The following is a 15,877-nucleotide window of genomic DNA, read 5'->3' on the forward strand; positions in this document are numbered from 1 at the left end:
ACTTTAAACCCAAAAGCATTTATTAAAATAGCAAAATAATGAATTTCAGCTGACAGTTCAACAGTGGAGATAAAGTTGAAACCACATAAAATACTTAATCCAAAAGAAGACAGAAAATGAGGAAAGGGGAACAAAGACCAGATGGGACAAATTGAAAACAAAGAGCTAGATGTTAGGCTTAATCCTAACTATGTCAACAATCACAAATGCAGATGGCTTAAATACCCGAATTAAAAGTTAGAGATTGTCAGATTGCATAAAAAAGTTAATACCCAAATATGCACTGGCTATAATAAGCCTACTTTAAATTTAATGTCCTAAATAGGTTAAAAGTAAAAGAAGGATAAAAGATACAATTCTAACACCGATAAGAGGCAAGCTGGAGTTGCTATAATATCAAATATTCCAGAGCAAATAAAAGTACCAGGATAAACATACTGCACAATGATAAAGGGGTTAATTAATCAAGAACACACCAAAAATGTTTATGTACCTAAAAACAGAGCTATCAAATACATGAAGCAAAAACTGTTAATAAAAGACATGCAAGGAGAAATAGACAAATCCACAATTGCAGTTGTAACTTTCAATACTCCTCTCTCAGTGATTGATAGAACAAGTAGACAGGAAACTGGTATCAGCACTATCACCAGTTTGACCTGGTTGACTGTACAAAGGACTCCATCCAACACATTCCCTCCTAGTGCATATGGAATATTTACCAAGATAGACCATTTTGGGGGGGGGGGGGCGCATAAAAAGTCTTAATAAACTTTAACACATTCAAGTCATACAAAATAAGTTCTTTGACAAAAATGGAATTAAATTAGAAACCAGTAAAAATAACCAGAAAATGACTAGTTGTTGGGTAGCATGCTTCTGTGTAACCCGTGAGTCAAAGAAGAAACCGAAAGAGAGATTAGAAAGCTTTTTCAACTGGATGAAAATGAAAATGCAGTATATCAAAATTTGTGAGCTGTCATGAAAACTGTATTTAGATAGAAATTTTATAACACTGGACACCTAAATTGTTTTTTTTTGGTGGGGGGGCAGGTGTGGGATACAGGATCTCACTCTGTTGTTTGTGCTGGAGTGCGGTGGTGTCATCATAGCTCAATGTAATCTTGATTTCCTGGACTTAAGTGATCCTTCTGCCTCAGCCTCCCGAGTAGTTGGGACTACAGGAGTGCACCATCACACCCAGGTAATTTTTTTATTGTAGAGATGAGGTCTCACTGTGTTACTCAGGCTGGTCTCAAACTCCTGGGCTCAAGCAGTCCTCCGACTTTGGCCTCCCAAAGTGCTAAGATTACAGGTATGAGTCACTGCACCCAGCCCTCAATTGGGTTTTTTTTTAAAGATGTGCAAATCACTGAACTCTACCTTAGGAAACTAGAAAAAGGAGAGCAAATTAAGTCCAAGAGAAGCAAAGGAAACGAAATAATAGGGATTAAAGTGGAAATGAAACACAGCAGAAAAAAGTAGAAAAAATTCATTAAGCCAAAGCTGTGTTTTTGAGAAGATAATAAAATTGACAAACTTCTAGCCATATTAATTAGGAAAAAAGAGGAAAAACATTAATTACCAATATTAAGAATGAAAGATGTGGCATCATTACAGTCTTTTGATACTAAAAGGATATAAATAAATAACTTTATGCCAGTAAGTTAGATAATTTACAGGAAATGGGCAAGTTCCTTGAAAGACAGAAACAACCATTATAGCTCACTCAAAAAAATTTAAAACCTCCTTAGCTCTATATTTATTAAATAAAATCAGTTTGTAATTAAAAGCTTTCCCACAAAGAAAACTACATGCCTAGATGGCTTCTTTGCTGTACTTTACCAAACATGTAAGGAAGAAATAATAGCAATTCTATACAAACTCTCCCAGAAAACTGAGAGGAGAGAATACTTCTCTACTCATTTTATTATGGCAGTATTACCATGATACCAAAACTAGACAAAGGCATTAGAAGAAGAAAAAAGTACAGCCCAATCTCCCACATGAGCATAGATGCAAAAACTCTTAACAAAATTTTAGCAGGTCAAATCTGAGAATATATAAAAAGGATGCTACATCAAGACCAATTGAGGATTACATAAGGAATACATGATTGGTTTAAATTAGAAAAATTAATTGATGGAATCCAACTATATCAACTAAAAAAGAAAAACCATGTGATCATCTTAATAGACACAGTAAAAAAAGTAACTTTGCAAACTAGGAATACAAGGAAACTTCCTCAATCTGACAAAAGGCATTTATGAAAAACTTGTAGCCCATGTTATATTTGATGATGAAAGACTACATGCTTTCCCCTAAGATTAGGAGCAAGGCTTGTATATCCACTCATACTGATTATATTCAGTGTTATACTGGTGGTTCTTGCCAGTGCAATAAGGCAAGAAAAAGAAAGAAAAGGATCTAAAGGATCTAGATTGGAAAGGAAGAAATAAAACTGTTTTTGTTCACTGTTGAAATGATCATCTATGTAGAAAACCTAATGAATCTGCACGTCCCCTCCCCCCCCAAAACAAAGCAATTAGAACTAAAAACTGAGTTTAGCAAGGTTACAGGTACAAGATCAAATTGTAAAAACAAACAATATTTGTCTTTACCAGCAACAAACAATTGGAAATTTTAAATATTTTGTTAGTATTAAAAATACAAAATGCTTAGGGATACATTTAACTAAATAAATAAACATGTGCAAGATTTGTACACTGAAAACTATAAAACATCGTTAGAAGGAAGTAGACCTGACTGGATGGAGAGATATATTGCATTCATGAATCAGAAGATTCAATATTGTTAAGGTGTTAGTTTTCCTCATATAGATCTATAGATTCAACACAATTGCAGTCAATATACCAGTAGGCTATTTTGTAGAAATTGAGAAGCTAATGCTTTTTTTTTTTTTTTTTTTGAGACAGAGTCTCACTTTGTTGCCTGGGCTAGAGTGAGTACCATGGCGTCAGCCTAGCTCACAGCAACCTCAAACTCCTGGGCTGAAGCGATCCTACTGCCTCAGCCTCCCGAGTAGCTGGGACTACAGGCATGTGCCACCATGCCTGGCTAATTTTTTCTATATATATTTTTTTAGTTGTCCAGATAATTTATTTCTATTTTTAGTAGAGACGGGGTCTCGCTCAGGCTGGTCTCGAACTCCCGACCTCGAGTGATCCACCCGCCTCGGCCTCCCAGAGGTCTAGGATTACAGGCGTGAGACACCACGCCCGGCCGAGAAGCTAATTCTTAAATTCCTAATAGAAGTGCAAAGACCTAGAATAATTAAAATGACATCAAAAATAAAAAGCCAAGTTTGAGCACTACCCGATTTCAGACCCAGGGCATTTGGGCTCACCAAGACATGTGTCTCAATTTGGAGGAAGCTTCTGGAGATGAAGGGTGAGTCTGAAAACATGAGGTGGGTCAGTCAGACGTGTGGGAGGTCCTGGTCTTTGCTGACTGCTGCGTCTTCTGTTCTGGACTAGCCTTGAGGACAAGATGAGGCCTGAAAGGAGGTGTGCAAGTGAAGTGGTCTGTTCGAGTTGCTCTCAGGTCATGGTAGATACTTCTTAGTTTTGCAGAATTTTACTAACACTGCTGTTTTACTTTTTTAAAATGTTGAAGCAATACAGAGGGTCACCTGTTTCCTCTCAGACATACAAGAAATTAGAAATATTTGAGTTTCAATTTGAAAAATAACATCCCTAGTAGTCCTTAGCATTTAAATAACTACTTGTATGGATGTGTACAAGGCAGAAAGAAGGCGGCTTAGAGCATTTCCTCCAAGGAGGGAGTTCTCCAACTTGTGAATTGAATGAATTTAGGTTGGATTTTGGCCCCATAATCTATCTGGAACTTGGACAGAGTTTCTGATTGGCCTGCATGTGTCTCTTTCCCTTGATTTCCAGGGCTAGCTCTGCCTTATTGCTCTCAGTCTGTTTTTATTTCCTCTTGAATTAGCATAGTTGCTGTCTATGGAATGGCCCCGTTCTGGGAGGGTCTTGTCATGATAGCAGCTGGGGTGGTCAAGGAGGAAGGAGATGCAGCCCACCCCAGTGATGCCCGTTCCTCCTTTCTGCAGATCTTACCAAAGTGAGGCTTGGGCACAGTGCATGATGCAGCACTGTGGGCTATTATAAACCAGCCATGGTAAGAGGGGTGCCAAGGCTGGAAACAGTGGAGCAGTCGGTTCTGATTTCTAACAGCAGAGGCTGCTTTTGCTTGATTTTGAACTTTATGAAAGGGAACCATAGTGTGTGTATTCAGTTGTGTCTGGGTTTTCGCCTTTGGGAGATTGAGAGAAAGGCCAGACACAACTGAATACACACACTATGGTTCCTGCGTGTACTTTGTGTGCCTGTCCTCCTGTGGGTATGTGGTAGCTTCTGGTTTGGGCTGTCGTAAACAGTGCTGCTGGGAGCGCTGTGTGCAGTCTTGGTGCATGGTGCATGTGTGTGCACTTCCGCTGGTCTCCAACGCTGGAAGCCCTGAATCCCAGGATGGGGTGTGTGTGCAGCTTTAGGAAATATTAGGTCATTAAATACGAAATGTCTGATTTCAAATCAAAAGTTTAGTTTATTATATCTCAAACAAGAAGCAGTATGCACCTAAACTATCTACACAGTTTTGTCATCTTCAGGGTAGCTTGTTTATGCCAGCAGCGAAGAAACCTGGAGAGCGAGTAACAATGAAATCGTGAAAGGTGTTTTCCACAGCTTCTTGAGAATTGAATATTTTTCCATGTAAGAAGTGGTCCAAAGCCTGGAAGAAGTGGTAGTCAGTTGGTACAAGGACTAGTGAATGTGGTGGATGACAGAGAGTCTCCAACTCCAGCCTCTGTAATTTGAGCAGTGTTGTTTGTGCAACACGTGGTCTAGTGTTGTCTTTTGAGAGGATTGGCCTGTCTCTATGGAACAGTCTCAGCTGCTTAATCACAAGCATCCTTATCATTTCATCCAGCTGGTTGCAGTAGAAATTGCTGTAATCGATTGACTGGGTTTCATGAAACTGGTAGATAACACCAGCGCTGGACCACCAGACACCGTTAGATTTTTTTGATGAATATTCAGTTTTGGACTGTGTTTCAGCAATTCATCTTTATCCAGCCATTGTAGCGAACACTTGTGAGTGTCAAAAAGAATCGACTTTTCATCACTGGTAACAATACACATTTAGAAATGGTTGACCTTTATGTTGTGATAGCAAAGAAAGGCAAGCTGTGAGACAATTTCTCTTCTGACGCTTGTTTAATTCATGTGGAACCCATCTATCCAGCTTCTTTACCTTGCCAATTTGTTTCAAATGGTCCAATATTGTTGGAATGGTAACGTCAAAGCTTGCTGCTAATTCACACATAGGTTGAGATGGATTCATTTCCACTACAGCTTTCAGCTCATCATTATCCACCTGGGTCTCAGGTCATCCACGTGGCTTATTTTCAAGATTAGCATCACCAGAGTAGAACTTCTTAAACCATTGACGTTCATCAGCCACATCCTTCCCAAACACTTTGTTGATATTTCGGGCTGTCTGTGCTGCATTGGTTCCACAACAGAACTCATACTCAAAAATAACACGAATTTTTGACTTATCCATGGTTTGACAAAAAAAATATCCATGCATTTGAAAAAATAAGGATCTACCTTCACAATAAACATAAAACAAGAAGTGTCAAAATGAATGTCAGAGATATCAACTGTCAAACTTAGTACTTAAGGAAGTTGGACATTTCATACTTAATAACATAATAGTGCCAAGCCGAGGGCTAGAGTGGGTTAACCTGTTTAGATCCCTCCAGCAGTATCCAAGCTGTCTTCTTGCTCTTCATCCTTGCCAGCACTTGATAGATTTTGTCTTTCCCATTTTAGCTGTTTTGTTGTATGTACTAGTTTTATTTAATAATTAGCATTTCCCTGATGACAGTGAAATTGAGCACATTTTCTTTCATGTTTTTATTAGCCATTTAGATATTCTCTTTTGTAATTGGATATTCTCTCTTGTAAAGTATGAATTCAAGTCTTTTGTCCATTTTTCTATTGGGTTATCTGCCTTTTTCATATTTGTAAGAATTTTTATATATTCTGGACATGGTCCCTTGTCAGATTGTGAACACTCATATATGGTGTGTTATACATATTGTGCATAGCAAATATTTCCCATTTTGGACTTGCCTTTTTTGTTCTCAATGATTTCTTGATAAAGAGATGTTATTAATTTTATTACAGTCCAATTTATTCATTCTTCTTTTGTGTACTATTTTTTTGTGTGTCTGCTTAAGATATGGCCTACTGTAGGCCACATAGATGATCTTCACTTTTTATGAAAGCTTTATATTGTTTTAGTTTTACTATTTAGATCTACAATTTATCTAGCATTAAGTTTTGTGTATTGGATGAAGTACAGGTCAAGCTTCATTTATTTTTCATACATACAGTTGATCCTTGAACAACTTGGGGGTTAGGGGTGCCAACACCCCCCTCAGTCAAAAATCCACATATAACTTTTTTTTTTTGAGACAGAGTCTCACTTTGTTGCCAGGACTAGAGTGAGTGCCGTGGCGTCAGCCTAGCTCACAGCAACCTCAAACTCCTGGGCTGAAGCGATCCTACTACCTCAGCCTCCCGAGTAGCTGGGACTACAGGCATGAGCCACCATGCCCGGCTAATTTTTTCTATACATATTTTTAGTTGTCCAGATAATTTATTTCTATTTTTAGTAGAGACGGGGTCTCGCTCAGGCTGGTCTCAAACTCCTGACCTCGAGCGATCCACCCACCTTGGCCTCCCAGAGGGCTAGGATTACAGGCGTGAGCCACACATATAACTTTTGACTCCGCCAAAACTTAACTAATAGCCTCCTGTTGACCACAAGCCTTATTGATAACATAAACATTCAGTTAACACATATTTTGTATGTTATATGTATTACATACTCTATTCTTACAATAAAGTAAACTAGAGAAAAGCTTAACTGTTAAGAAAATCATAAGTAAGAGAAAATATTTACTATTCACTAAGTGTAAGTGAATCATCATAAAGGTCTTCATTCTCATCATCTTCACATTTTTGAATAGGCTGAGGAAGAAGAAGGGTGGGTATTGCTGTCTCGGGGGTGGCAGAGATGGAAGAAAATCTATGTATAAATGGACCTGCACAGGTCAAACCCATGTTGTTCAAGGGTCAGCTATATATCTGGTCAACACAACACTGTTTTTGAAAGGCTGTTCTTCCTCATAAATCAGGTGATCTGTATGTGCACAGATTGTTTTTGAGCACCATCCTGTGTGGGGTCTGTGTCGTGTGCTTCACGCATGTTGTCCTATTTCATTCCCCAGCAACTGCTGGTTGCGTGTGGTCTGTTCACAGCTGAGGACACTGAATCTCAGGTGTCAGGCTGAGTGTGAGGGCAGAACGGGTCCCATGTCCTCCCATGCACCCTCCCAGTCCTCAAGTGCTACGGCCCCTCCAGGTTCAGCATGTGCCCACCTGGCCATATGTGTGTGGTTGTCTTGGGCTGGACCTGGCTGGCAAGCAGCTTCTCCCTGCTGCCCAGGAGGCCTGGCTGGCCTTGCAGCTATGCAGGGGCTGGGCACAAGGAGCAGTCTGGGACGCTCGGCTGCCTGGGGGCCTCACAGGGGCTGAGGCGTCTGCTACTCATTCTGGCCAGCCACTTGGTGGTGACAGGCTGGGCTGGGTTGATTGTAATAAGGTATTTTCCAAATTGGAGCTTAGACACTTCTCCTGTCTCACAGTGCAGCACCTTCCCATCTGATGCTGGAGTTGTCCTGATGATCTGCTGACGTCTGTCCCCTTGGCTCTGAGGAAACAGATGGCAATGTCACAGGCGCAGGATTACGAATGCAGGAGTCATAATGCCGACGTGCAGGAGTCGAGGATTTCGGGATCAAGCACTAGGTAAGGCGGTGCCATCCTCATCCACTGAGTTGCCCAGCGCTCAGGGAGGTGGGAAGGAGTGACCCCTCCTTTAGAAAAGGACTGTGGAAGCAGGGAGCTTAGTAGAATTGTGCTTGTGCACCTCATCCTGTGTGTGCGACGCCCCTTGCACACAGTACCGCTTGGGCTTTGGCCAGTTATTGGTGCTTCTGAACTTGAAAGTCCCGTACCCTCCTTCAGATGCCCGTCCTGGGCACGGCCTCGCCTCTGTCCCCTCCGTGCAGTGTCTGCCTGCTGTCAGGTGGACCTTGCAGCCTGGGCATGACATGCTACACCCTGGGTGGCTGACTCCAACTGCTCAGACCCCCTCTGGGCATTGATCCACGCAGATGCCGGTAGCCATAGGTCATTATTTTTATTTGTGTAATTTTTAACTTCTTATTTGGAAATAATGCTTACAGAAAAGTTACAAGAGTGAAAGCAGTCCTGGGAGCACTTGTGTGCCTGTGCCCAGAGGCACCTGTTGCTGGCATTGCTTGCCCGCTGCTTTTTTCTGAACCCTCTGGCCGGGGGCACAACACTCAAGTGTGTGCCCCTCAGGGTGTAGCCCCTGACACTCTGCATCTCTGGTGAGCCTGGCAGTGGCTCAAGGCTTTGGTCTGCTCTGCTGCCTGCCAGCTGTGCCAGCTGGTCCCCTGCTGTCCTTGCTCAAGTCTCCCCTCCCTGCCCAGGGCAGGGTTCCTCTGGATCAAGTTTGCCTTGGCTGCTATCTTCTTAGCCGTTTTTAATCTGGAGGACTTCCACAGCCTTTCTGTGCCTTTGCAACATTGACATTTCTAGAGGTAACAGTTACCCTTTTTTAAATAGAGCTTTCCTGGGCTTGAGTTTGTATGGCAATTTCTTAGCAGGATGCCACGTGGGTCATATCAGTCCCTGTGTGATCCCAGGTCTGCAGACATGTGCTGTCTGTGTCCCTCATTTGGTGATTCTCCTTCTGATCACCTGGTGGGGGCCTTACCTGGTCTTGCTGTGGTGTGATTCCTTCCTCCCCAGCAACCTCTGAGCATTCTGGGGTCTGTGCTCTTCAGTTTTGACGTTTCTGTTGTTTCTAATGTGAGCCGATCTTTCCTGGGCTGCTTGCTACAGAGCGCTGGCTCCAGCTCCCATGCTCCCTCCACACTGTGGCTGGCACTCGACATTCCACCTGAGCAGGAGCCTCCTCTCCCATTGTTTGTTTGGTGTGGACTTATGAGCTCCTTTTTGTTTTACATGGTTTGTATCATTCCTGCACTGAATTACTTTGGTGCTCACTCTGTCCCAGATTGTCCAGTGAGACTCCTTCATACTGGCTCCCGTGTCCTGATGTCCCCATCATTCTTTTGAGTACTTCTTTCTGGCACAACTGCCCTGCTCAGCCCTGGGATCAGCTGTTTCCCTGAGGAGCCTGGTTCCTTCAGGGAAGACTGGCCTCAAAGAACAAGGTCTGGTTTTCAGCATGCGTATGGCTTCTGAGTGTATTTGCTTTTTGGCCAATTAAGTATACAGAACTAGAAAATTTGTACATGTGTATGCACATGTGTGCACACATGTATACAAATGCACATGCACCCGATGTGCACACACATGCACCCCCAGTTCCAGTCATGTCCCATACAGAGTTGCTTTGGTCTCCTAGTCCATCACGTCTCTTCCTCCTTGGTGACAGCCGTGGCTCCCAAGAACACCAATGCATTTACACATTTATTCATCTGTATGTATGAAATTGTTTCAGAATTGCTTCACCCATTCCACTTAAAAAATGTAAATACTAAAAAAGTTGGTATTCATTTGCATTCCCCACGTGTACACTTCAGCCAAGAATGAGGAACACAATCTAATCCTGTGTTCATAAATTACTTGGATTAGTTCTCTCTTTTTTGCACTTCCTTGTGGTTATGACATTCATTGAAATATAATTGGGTTCATTTGTTTCAGTTAGTTTTGTTTTTCTCCCTTCCTATTCTTACTGATGTAATTTTTTTTTAAATCTGTAGATCATTCAAATGCTTCCGTAAGTCAAAACTCTATGAAAGGTATATTCAGTAAGGGCCCATATCCTTTCCTGTGCCCCCACCTACCTGTTGCAGGTAGGAAATTTCTTGTTTTATGGTTTATCTCTTGTGTTTCCATTTGTGTTTCCAGATGTTGTGGGTTTTTTTTTTAATTTTCCCTTCATTCTTACACAAAAGGTATCATGATTTATGTGTTCTTTGTGCATTTTGCTTGTTCCACTTAACAGCATCCCTGGAAATCACTGCCTCTCAGAATATCAAGGTCATCCCCCTCCTTTTTTGAAGCTTCCTGGGTCTCTGTTGTGTGTACACCACAGTCTTACGTTGGATGTGTAGGTCGTTTCCAATATTCTGCAGTTATAAGTAATGCTGCAATTAATAGCCTGTGCTTGTGTAGTTTTGTGTTTTTGGAGGCATATCTTCAGGTAAATTCCAGATGAGAGATTGCAGGATCGAAGGGTAACTGCACTCAGTACCATTGCCACGTGCCCTGCACAGGGTCCTATACGCTGTGCCCACCCTGCACCATCTGTCCACTGCCTCCAGTGAAGGGTGCTCAAGTGTGGGTATGGGGGTCTCAGTGCAGCCTGGGCTTTGGGCTCTGATGATGGGTAAAGCAGGCATCTTCCATGGGTTACCATTACCTTTGTGAAATTCCTGTTTTTACCTTTTGCCTATTTTTCTATGGTATTTTTTATTGTTTGATGCTCAAATTTGTATCCGAAGAACATGAGCCCTTTATCTGTAATTTATATTGCAGATGTTTCCACTAATAGTGTCCAAAAAAGCCAAAATCTTTTTTACTTTTCTTATTGTGGGTTTTGCCATGTAAGTTTTTGAATTTTTTGTTTTTTGTAGAGACAAGGTCTCACTCCTGCACTCAGGCTGGAATGAAGTGGCGAAATCATAGCTCACTGTAGCCTCCAACTCCTGGGCTCAAGGAATCCTCCTGCCTCAGCCTCCCAAAATGCTGGGATTATAGGTGTGAGCCACCATGCCTGGCCTGAATTTTATATAGTCAAATTTATCAGTCTTTTCTTTTAGTACATCTGGATTTTTAGTCACTTTCACCCAGGTTACAGGAGAATGTGCTATATTTTTTCATGGTGCTGACATAGTTTTGTTTTTGCCTTTAGATCTCAGATTGACTTGGAGTTTATTTTTGTGTGTGGTGTGACAGGTGGTTCTGACTTGTTTGTTTTCCATGACCCTTTGGTTGTTAGCACCATTTATTAAAGGCTGCCCCTGCCCTGGTCTGAGACATTAGGTCCCCCTGGTCATGTCCTGTGGTTCATACATCATCCTGTGGCACATCAGTATGGGGCAGAGTACAGGCAGTGAGCTTGCCCTCCACTAGCACCCACCTGGGCTGGGTTCCTGGTTTCCCTCTTACACACAGTGCTGCAGAGGGCCCTGCAGGTGGACGGTGCCATAGAGAGAGGGCCCTGCCATTGTCTAGCCTGTGAGGTGGTGCCAGGTGCCTTCTGGAGTCCCCCTGCCTGGTCCTTCCCTGACACAGTGCCCTGGTGCTGGCTGGAGTTTCCATCTTGGCCAGCAGGACGGGCTCCAGGGTTTAGCATCTGCCCTCCCAGGTCTCCATATGTTCTTGGTCTCTCAGTTTTCTTCCTTTGGGAATTACCTCTGGTCCTTGTTTTCTCTTACCCTTTCTGGTGTGTAGACTTTTCTGGTTATTCTGGGTAACAGTCACTTATTGATGCATACATGGAATATTGGTTTCTGTCGGTACTCACATCTCTATGTTGGTTTTGGGGGTTTTTGGATGAACAAACATGTTAAGTTCCAGTGTCCTCTGTCTCACCTGCCTTTTCTCTGTGGTTTTGTGTCCTAATTAAGAAGCGCTTTCCTGACGGAGATCCTGAAGTACCTCATGTATTTTCTTCTTAAAGTTTTAAGGTTACCTTTCCAACTTAGTTAGCCTGTTTCTACATGGGCAGTCAGCAGCCCCAGCCCTGCTGGTGGGATTCTTGCCTCATAGTTTGTGATGCCCTCTGTCCCCTCAAGTGCAGATCTGCAAGGTGCTCTCTGTCCACCCATCCACATGTGGGGTCCCAGCCTGGACACATACCTTACTCTCACCTTACTTGACTTCCTGTCCACATGTGGGGTCCCAGCCTGGACACAAGACTTATTCGTGCCTTACTCGACTTCCTGGCGGGTCTTGTCTGGTTTCCCAAGTCCCCCCACCCACTGCTCCCTAGTACTTCTTTTCAGAACTGTCTCAGCTCTTCTTTTATTTGCTTTTCATAGAATTAGTCTGCCCCTTGCCCAAAACAGATATATTATTGGGATTTTGACAGGAGCTGTGTTGAAGTACAGCTTGCTTTGGGGAGACCAACTGGGGCATGGCAGTGTGAGTCCCCTGCGCCCCACTGAGGCATCTTCCCCACTTCAGGCTCCACCATTTGCTCCATGAGGATCGTGTGTCTCCTGCTGGTTGGGCATGCGGCTGTGTTTGTTCGCCGTGTGCTCCCTCCACACCCATTCCTAAGGCCTTTAACGTCCCCACCATCTTCCCATGATCTGCACACTCAGAGCTGATGCCGCCAGGCCTCCTCTGTCTCCTCCAGGGCATCAGCATATCAGGGATGGTGAGGCCCGGGCGTGAGAAGCTGTAGCCTCCCCCTCATGGTGGCTTTTGGCATCACCAGGCTGTGCCTGGACTGTGCAAACACAGTTCTGGGGTGTGTGTGGGTCAGCTGGGCTGGGGTCTGAAGGAAGAAGCGAATCAGGGAGGGAGGGGCTGGCTGGCAAGAGCCTGCACGCTCCCTGTCCTTGCCTGGTACGGGTAGCCATGCAGACGGGGCTGGATCTGCAGGTCCAGAAGAGCAGTTTGGATGTGGCGGTCAATCCAGCAGTACTGCCAAGACTCTTGGCAGTGCTGATTGTTTTCTCTGTCTGTGCTTCATTTCTTTTTTCTTTTTTTTTAATTTTTTAATTTTTTTTGTTTGTGTGTTTGAGACAGAGTCTCACTCTGTTGCCTGGGCTAGAGTGCTGTGGCATCAGCCTAGCTCACAGCAACCTCAAACTCCTGGGCTCAAGCAATCTTCCTGCCTCAGCCTCCCAAGTAGTTGGGACTACAGGCATGTACCACCACTCCCGGCTAATTTTTTCTATTTTTAGTTGCCTAGCTAATTTCTTTGTATTTTTAGTAGAGATGGGGTCTCACTCTTGCTCAGGCTGGTCTCGAACTCCTGACCTCAGGCAATCCTCCCAACTTGGCCTCCCAGAGTGCTAGGATTTCAGGTGTGAGCTACTATGCCTGGCCTGTGTTTCATTTCTGATCTTTCGTGATGGGCTGGTTCTCAGTAGGCACAAGCTTCCCGTATTCTAGAAGGTAGAGATGCCCACTGTGCTCAGAGCAGAGCCTGGCAGGTGGCAGGGGAGGCCCTGAACTGCTGTCACCTCCCAGGTGGTGCCCACTGCTCCAAACGGCCCCACAAAGCCCTCATGGCCAATCTGGGTTCATCGTTTTTGTATTTCTTTACTTACTTATTTGTCCCACTAGTGAATAAGTTTGTTGAGTGCCCACTCAGTACCAGGCCCTGAATTAGGGGGTAAGCACAATGCCCCTACAAGCCCTGATTTAGGGAGCGAAGAGGCTTTAAGTAGGGTTGACAGGAGCAAAGAGACCTGACGGGAGCAGTGTGTGGACACTGAGGACAGTGTGGCTGGCTGGAGCCAGTGAGAAGGCGCCAGGGGCCACAGACAGCGCTGGGGTGTCAGGACTCAGTTGCCCTCCTGTTTGCTGGGACCTTTTGGACTCTGACCACGTGGCTTTACTCCTAGGTTGTTGTCTGTCTCCATTTGTATATTTTGTGCAGCTGCGAGCAGCCTTCTTGGCGAGGAGTGGGTTTGGTGTATGCCGCTTGGCCTGGGTGTTCTCCATGGGGCATCCCTAGGCAGCTGGGCACCGCTGGGCACACCTGCTGCTGTACAGAGCCTGTAAGGACAGAAAGGGCAGCAGCCTCACGAGGACAACGTTGCCAGAGAGCAGAGGCAGATCAGAGGAGTGGCGGGAAGACAGACTCCTACTGTGAGAACATAAAGGATGGTGAGGGGGCCACCAAGGCTGTGCAACCAGGAGCTGTGGTAGGGGCTGCAGCCATGGGGAGGGGCTACTGGCCCCAGAAACGGGGTCTGCTGGGGGCCAGCTGGGGGTTGGAGCCAGCACTGGCTGATGCCATGGAGCCACTGCGGTTGTTGCAGACCTCAGATAGCGCCAGAGGTCATTTTGCTGCTCCGTCTAGATGGCACTGTTTCTAACAGCTCCACCCCTACCTCCCTTACATGTTCCTGGACACCCCACCTGCCTTTCAGGGGCATCTTGGCTGAAGGTGGGCTGTACAGTGGGGCTTACTGCTCCCAGAGTCTCTTCGCTGGTGTCCCTTGGCAAGACCCGGCCAGCTGCCTCTCACTTTCTGGACTCCCTCTAATGGCAATTTTTCTTATTATGGAAATATAATTCACATACCGTAAAATTCACTCTTTAAAGTGTACTAAAAACTCAGTGGTTTTTAGTATATTCAGAGTTGTGCAGTTATCACCATTGTCCACGTCCAGGAGCATGTCCACGTCCCACAGAGATGCCCTGGGCCCATCAGCAGTCCCTTCCCTGCCCCAAGCCCTGGCACCGTTAACCTGCTTTCTGTCTCGATGGATTTGTCTACTCTGGACAATTTAAATAAATGGAATCGTACAGTAAGTGGTCTTCGTGCCTGGCTTCATTCACTCACCACGATGTCCTCGAGGTTTCTCCGTGTTGTAGCATGTGTCAGTGTTCATTCCCTTCATTACTAAATGATATTCCTGTGTGTGGATAGACCACATTTTGTTTATTTGTGTATCAGTTGAAGGATAGTTGGTTTGTTTCCACTTTGGGGCTATTATGAATAATTCTGCTATGAACATTTGTGTACAAGTTTCTGGGTGAACACACGTTTTTGGTTATCTTGGGTATTTACCTAGTTGTGTAAATGCTGGGTCATATGGTAACTCTGTACTTAAACTTTTTTTTTTTAGGTATATGCATTGCATGTTTATACTTTTTATTTTGATTTATAACATGTAATTCTGTTTCCTTTTGTTGTTGTTGTTGTTGTTGTTGTTGAGACAGAGTCTTGCTCTGTCACCCTTGCTAGAGTACAGTGGCATCATTGTAGCTCACTGCAATCTCCAACTCCTGGGCTCAGAAGATCCTGCTGCCTCAGCCTCCTGAGTAGCTGGGACTACAGACATGCATCACAACGCCCAGCTAATTTTTCTCTATTTTTAATAGAGACGGGGTCTCACTCTTGCTCAGGCTGGTTTCAAACTCCTGAGCTCAAGCTATCCTCCAGCATTGGCCTCCCAAAGTGCTAGGATTACACGCGTGAGCTATGCACCCAGCCTGTGCTTAACTTTGTGAGGAATCTCCAAACGCTTCCACAGTAGCTGTACCATTTTACATTCTCACCAGCACTGTATAAAGATTCCAATTTCTCCACATCCTCAACAGCATTTGTAATCGTGCTTAGATTATTGTCATTGCCATTCTAGTGAGTTTGAAATGGTATCTCATTGTGGTTTTGATTTTCATTTTCTTAAAGGCTAATGATGTTGAGTTTTTTTTTTTTATGTGTATTGGCTATTTGTCTATATTCTTTGGAGAAGCGTCTGTTCAGATCTTTTGCCCATTTTTAAATTGGATTATCTCTCATTTTGTTATTGAATTTTAAGTTTTCTTTGTATATTCTGGATTTAAGTCATCTGTCAGATAAATGATTTGTGAATGTTTTCTCTCATTCTACGGTTGTGTTTTCACTCCTCTTTTTTTTTGTTTTAGAAACAGGGTCTTGTTCTGTCTCCCAGGCTGGCACAATCATAGCTCACTATAGCCTTGAACTCCTGGGCTCAAGCAATCCT

At 43.9% G+C, this 15,877-nt stretch overlaps 1 protein-coding gene across 3 annotated transcripts in view; it reads left to right on the forward strand.

Moving 5' to 3' along the window:
• Positions 1-15,877, forward strand: part of ARHGAP39 (Rho GTPase activating protein 39) — a 119,149-nt gene that overhangs the window by 45,146 nt on the left and 58,126 nt on the right. For 2 of the 3 annotated variants that reach the window (XM_045561150.1, XM_045561152.1), the window contains exon 1: positions 7,760-7,925. In XM_045561150.1, the coding sequence (XP_045417106.1) occupies positions 7,840-7,925 (86 nt within the window). In that variant the 5' untranslated portion in view covers positions 7,760-7,839. Of the gene's footprint in view, positions 1-7,759; positions 7,926-15,877 lie in introns of those variants that run through there. The other variant, XM_045561151.1, reaches the window with a different exon arrangement.

This window comes from Lemur catta, chromosome 9 (assembly GCF_020740605.2).
Source record: "Lemur catta isolate mLemCat1 chromosome 9, mLemCat1.pri, whole genome shotgun sequence".
NCBI lineage: Eukaryota > Metazoa > Chordata > Mammalia > Primates > Lemuridae > Lemur > Lemur catta.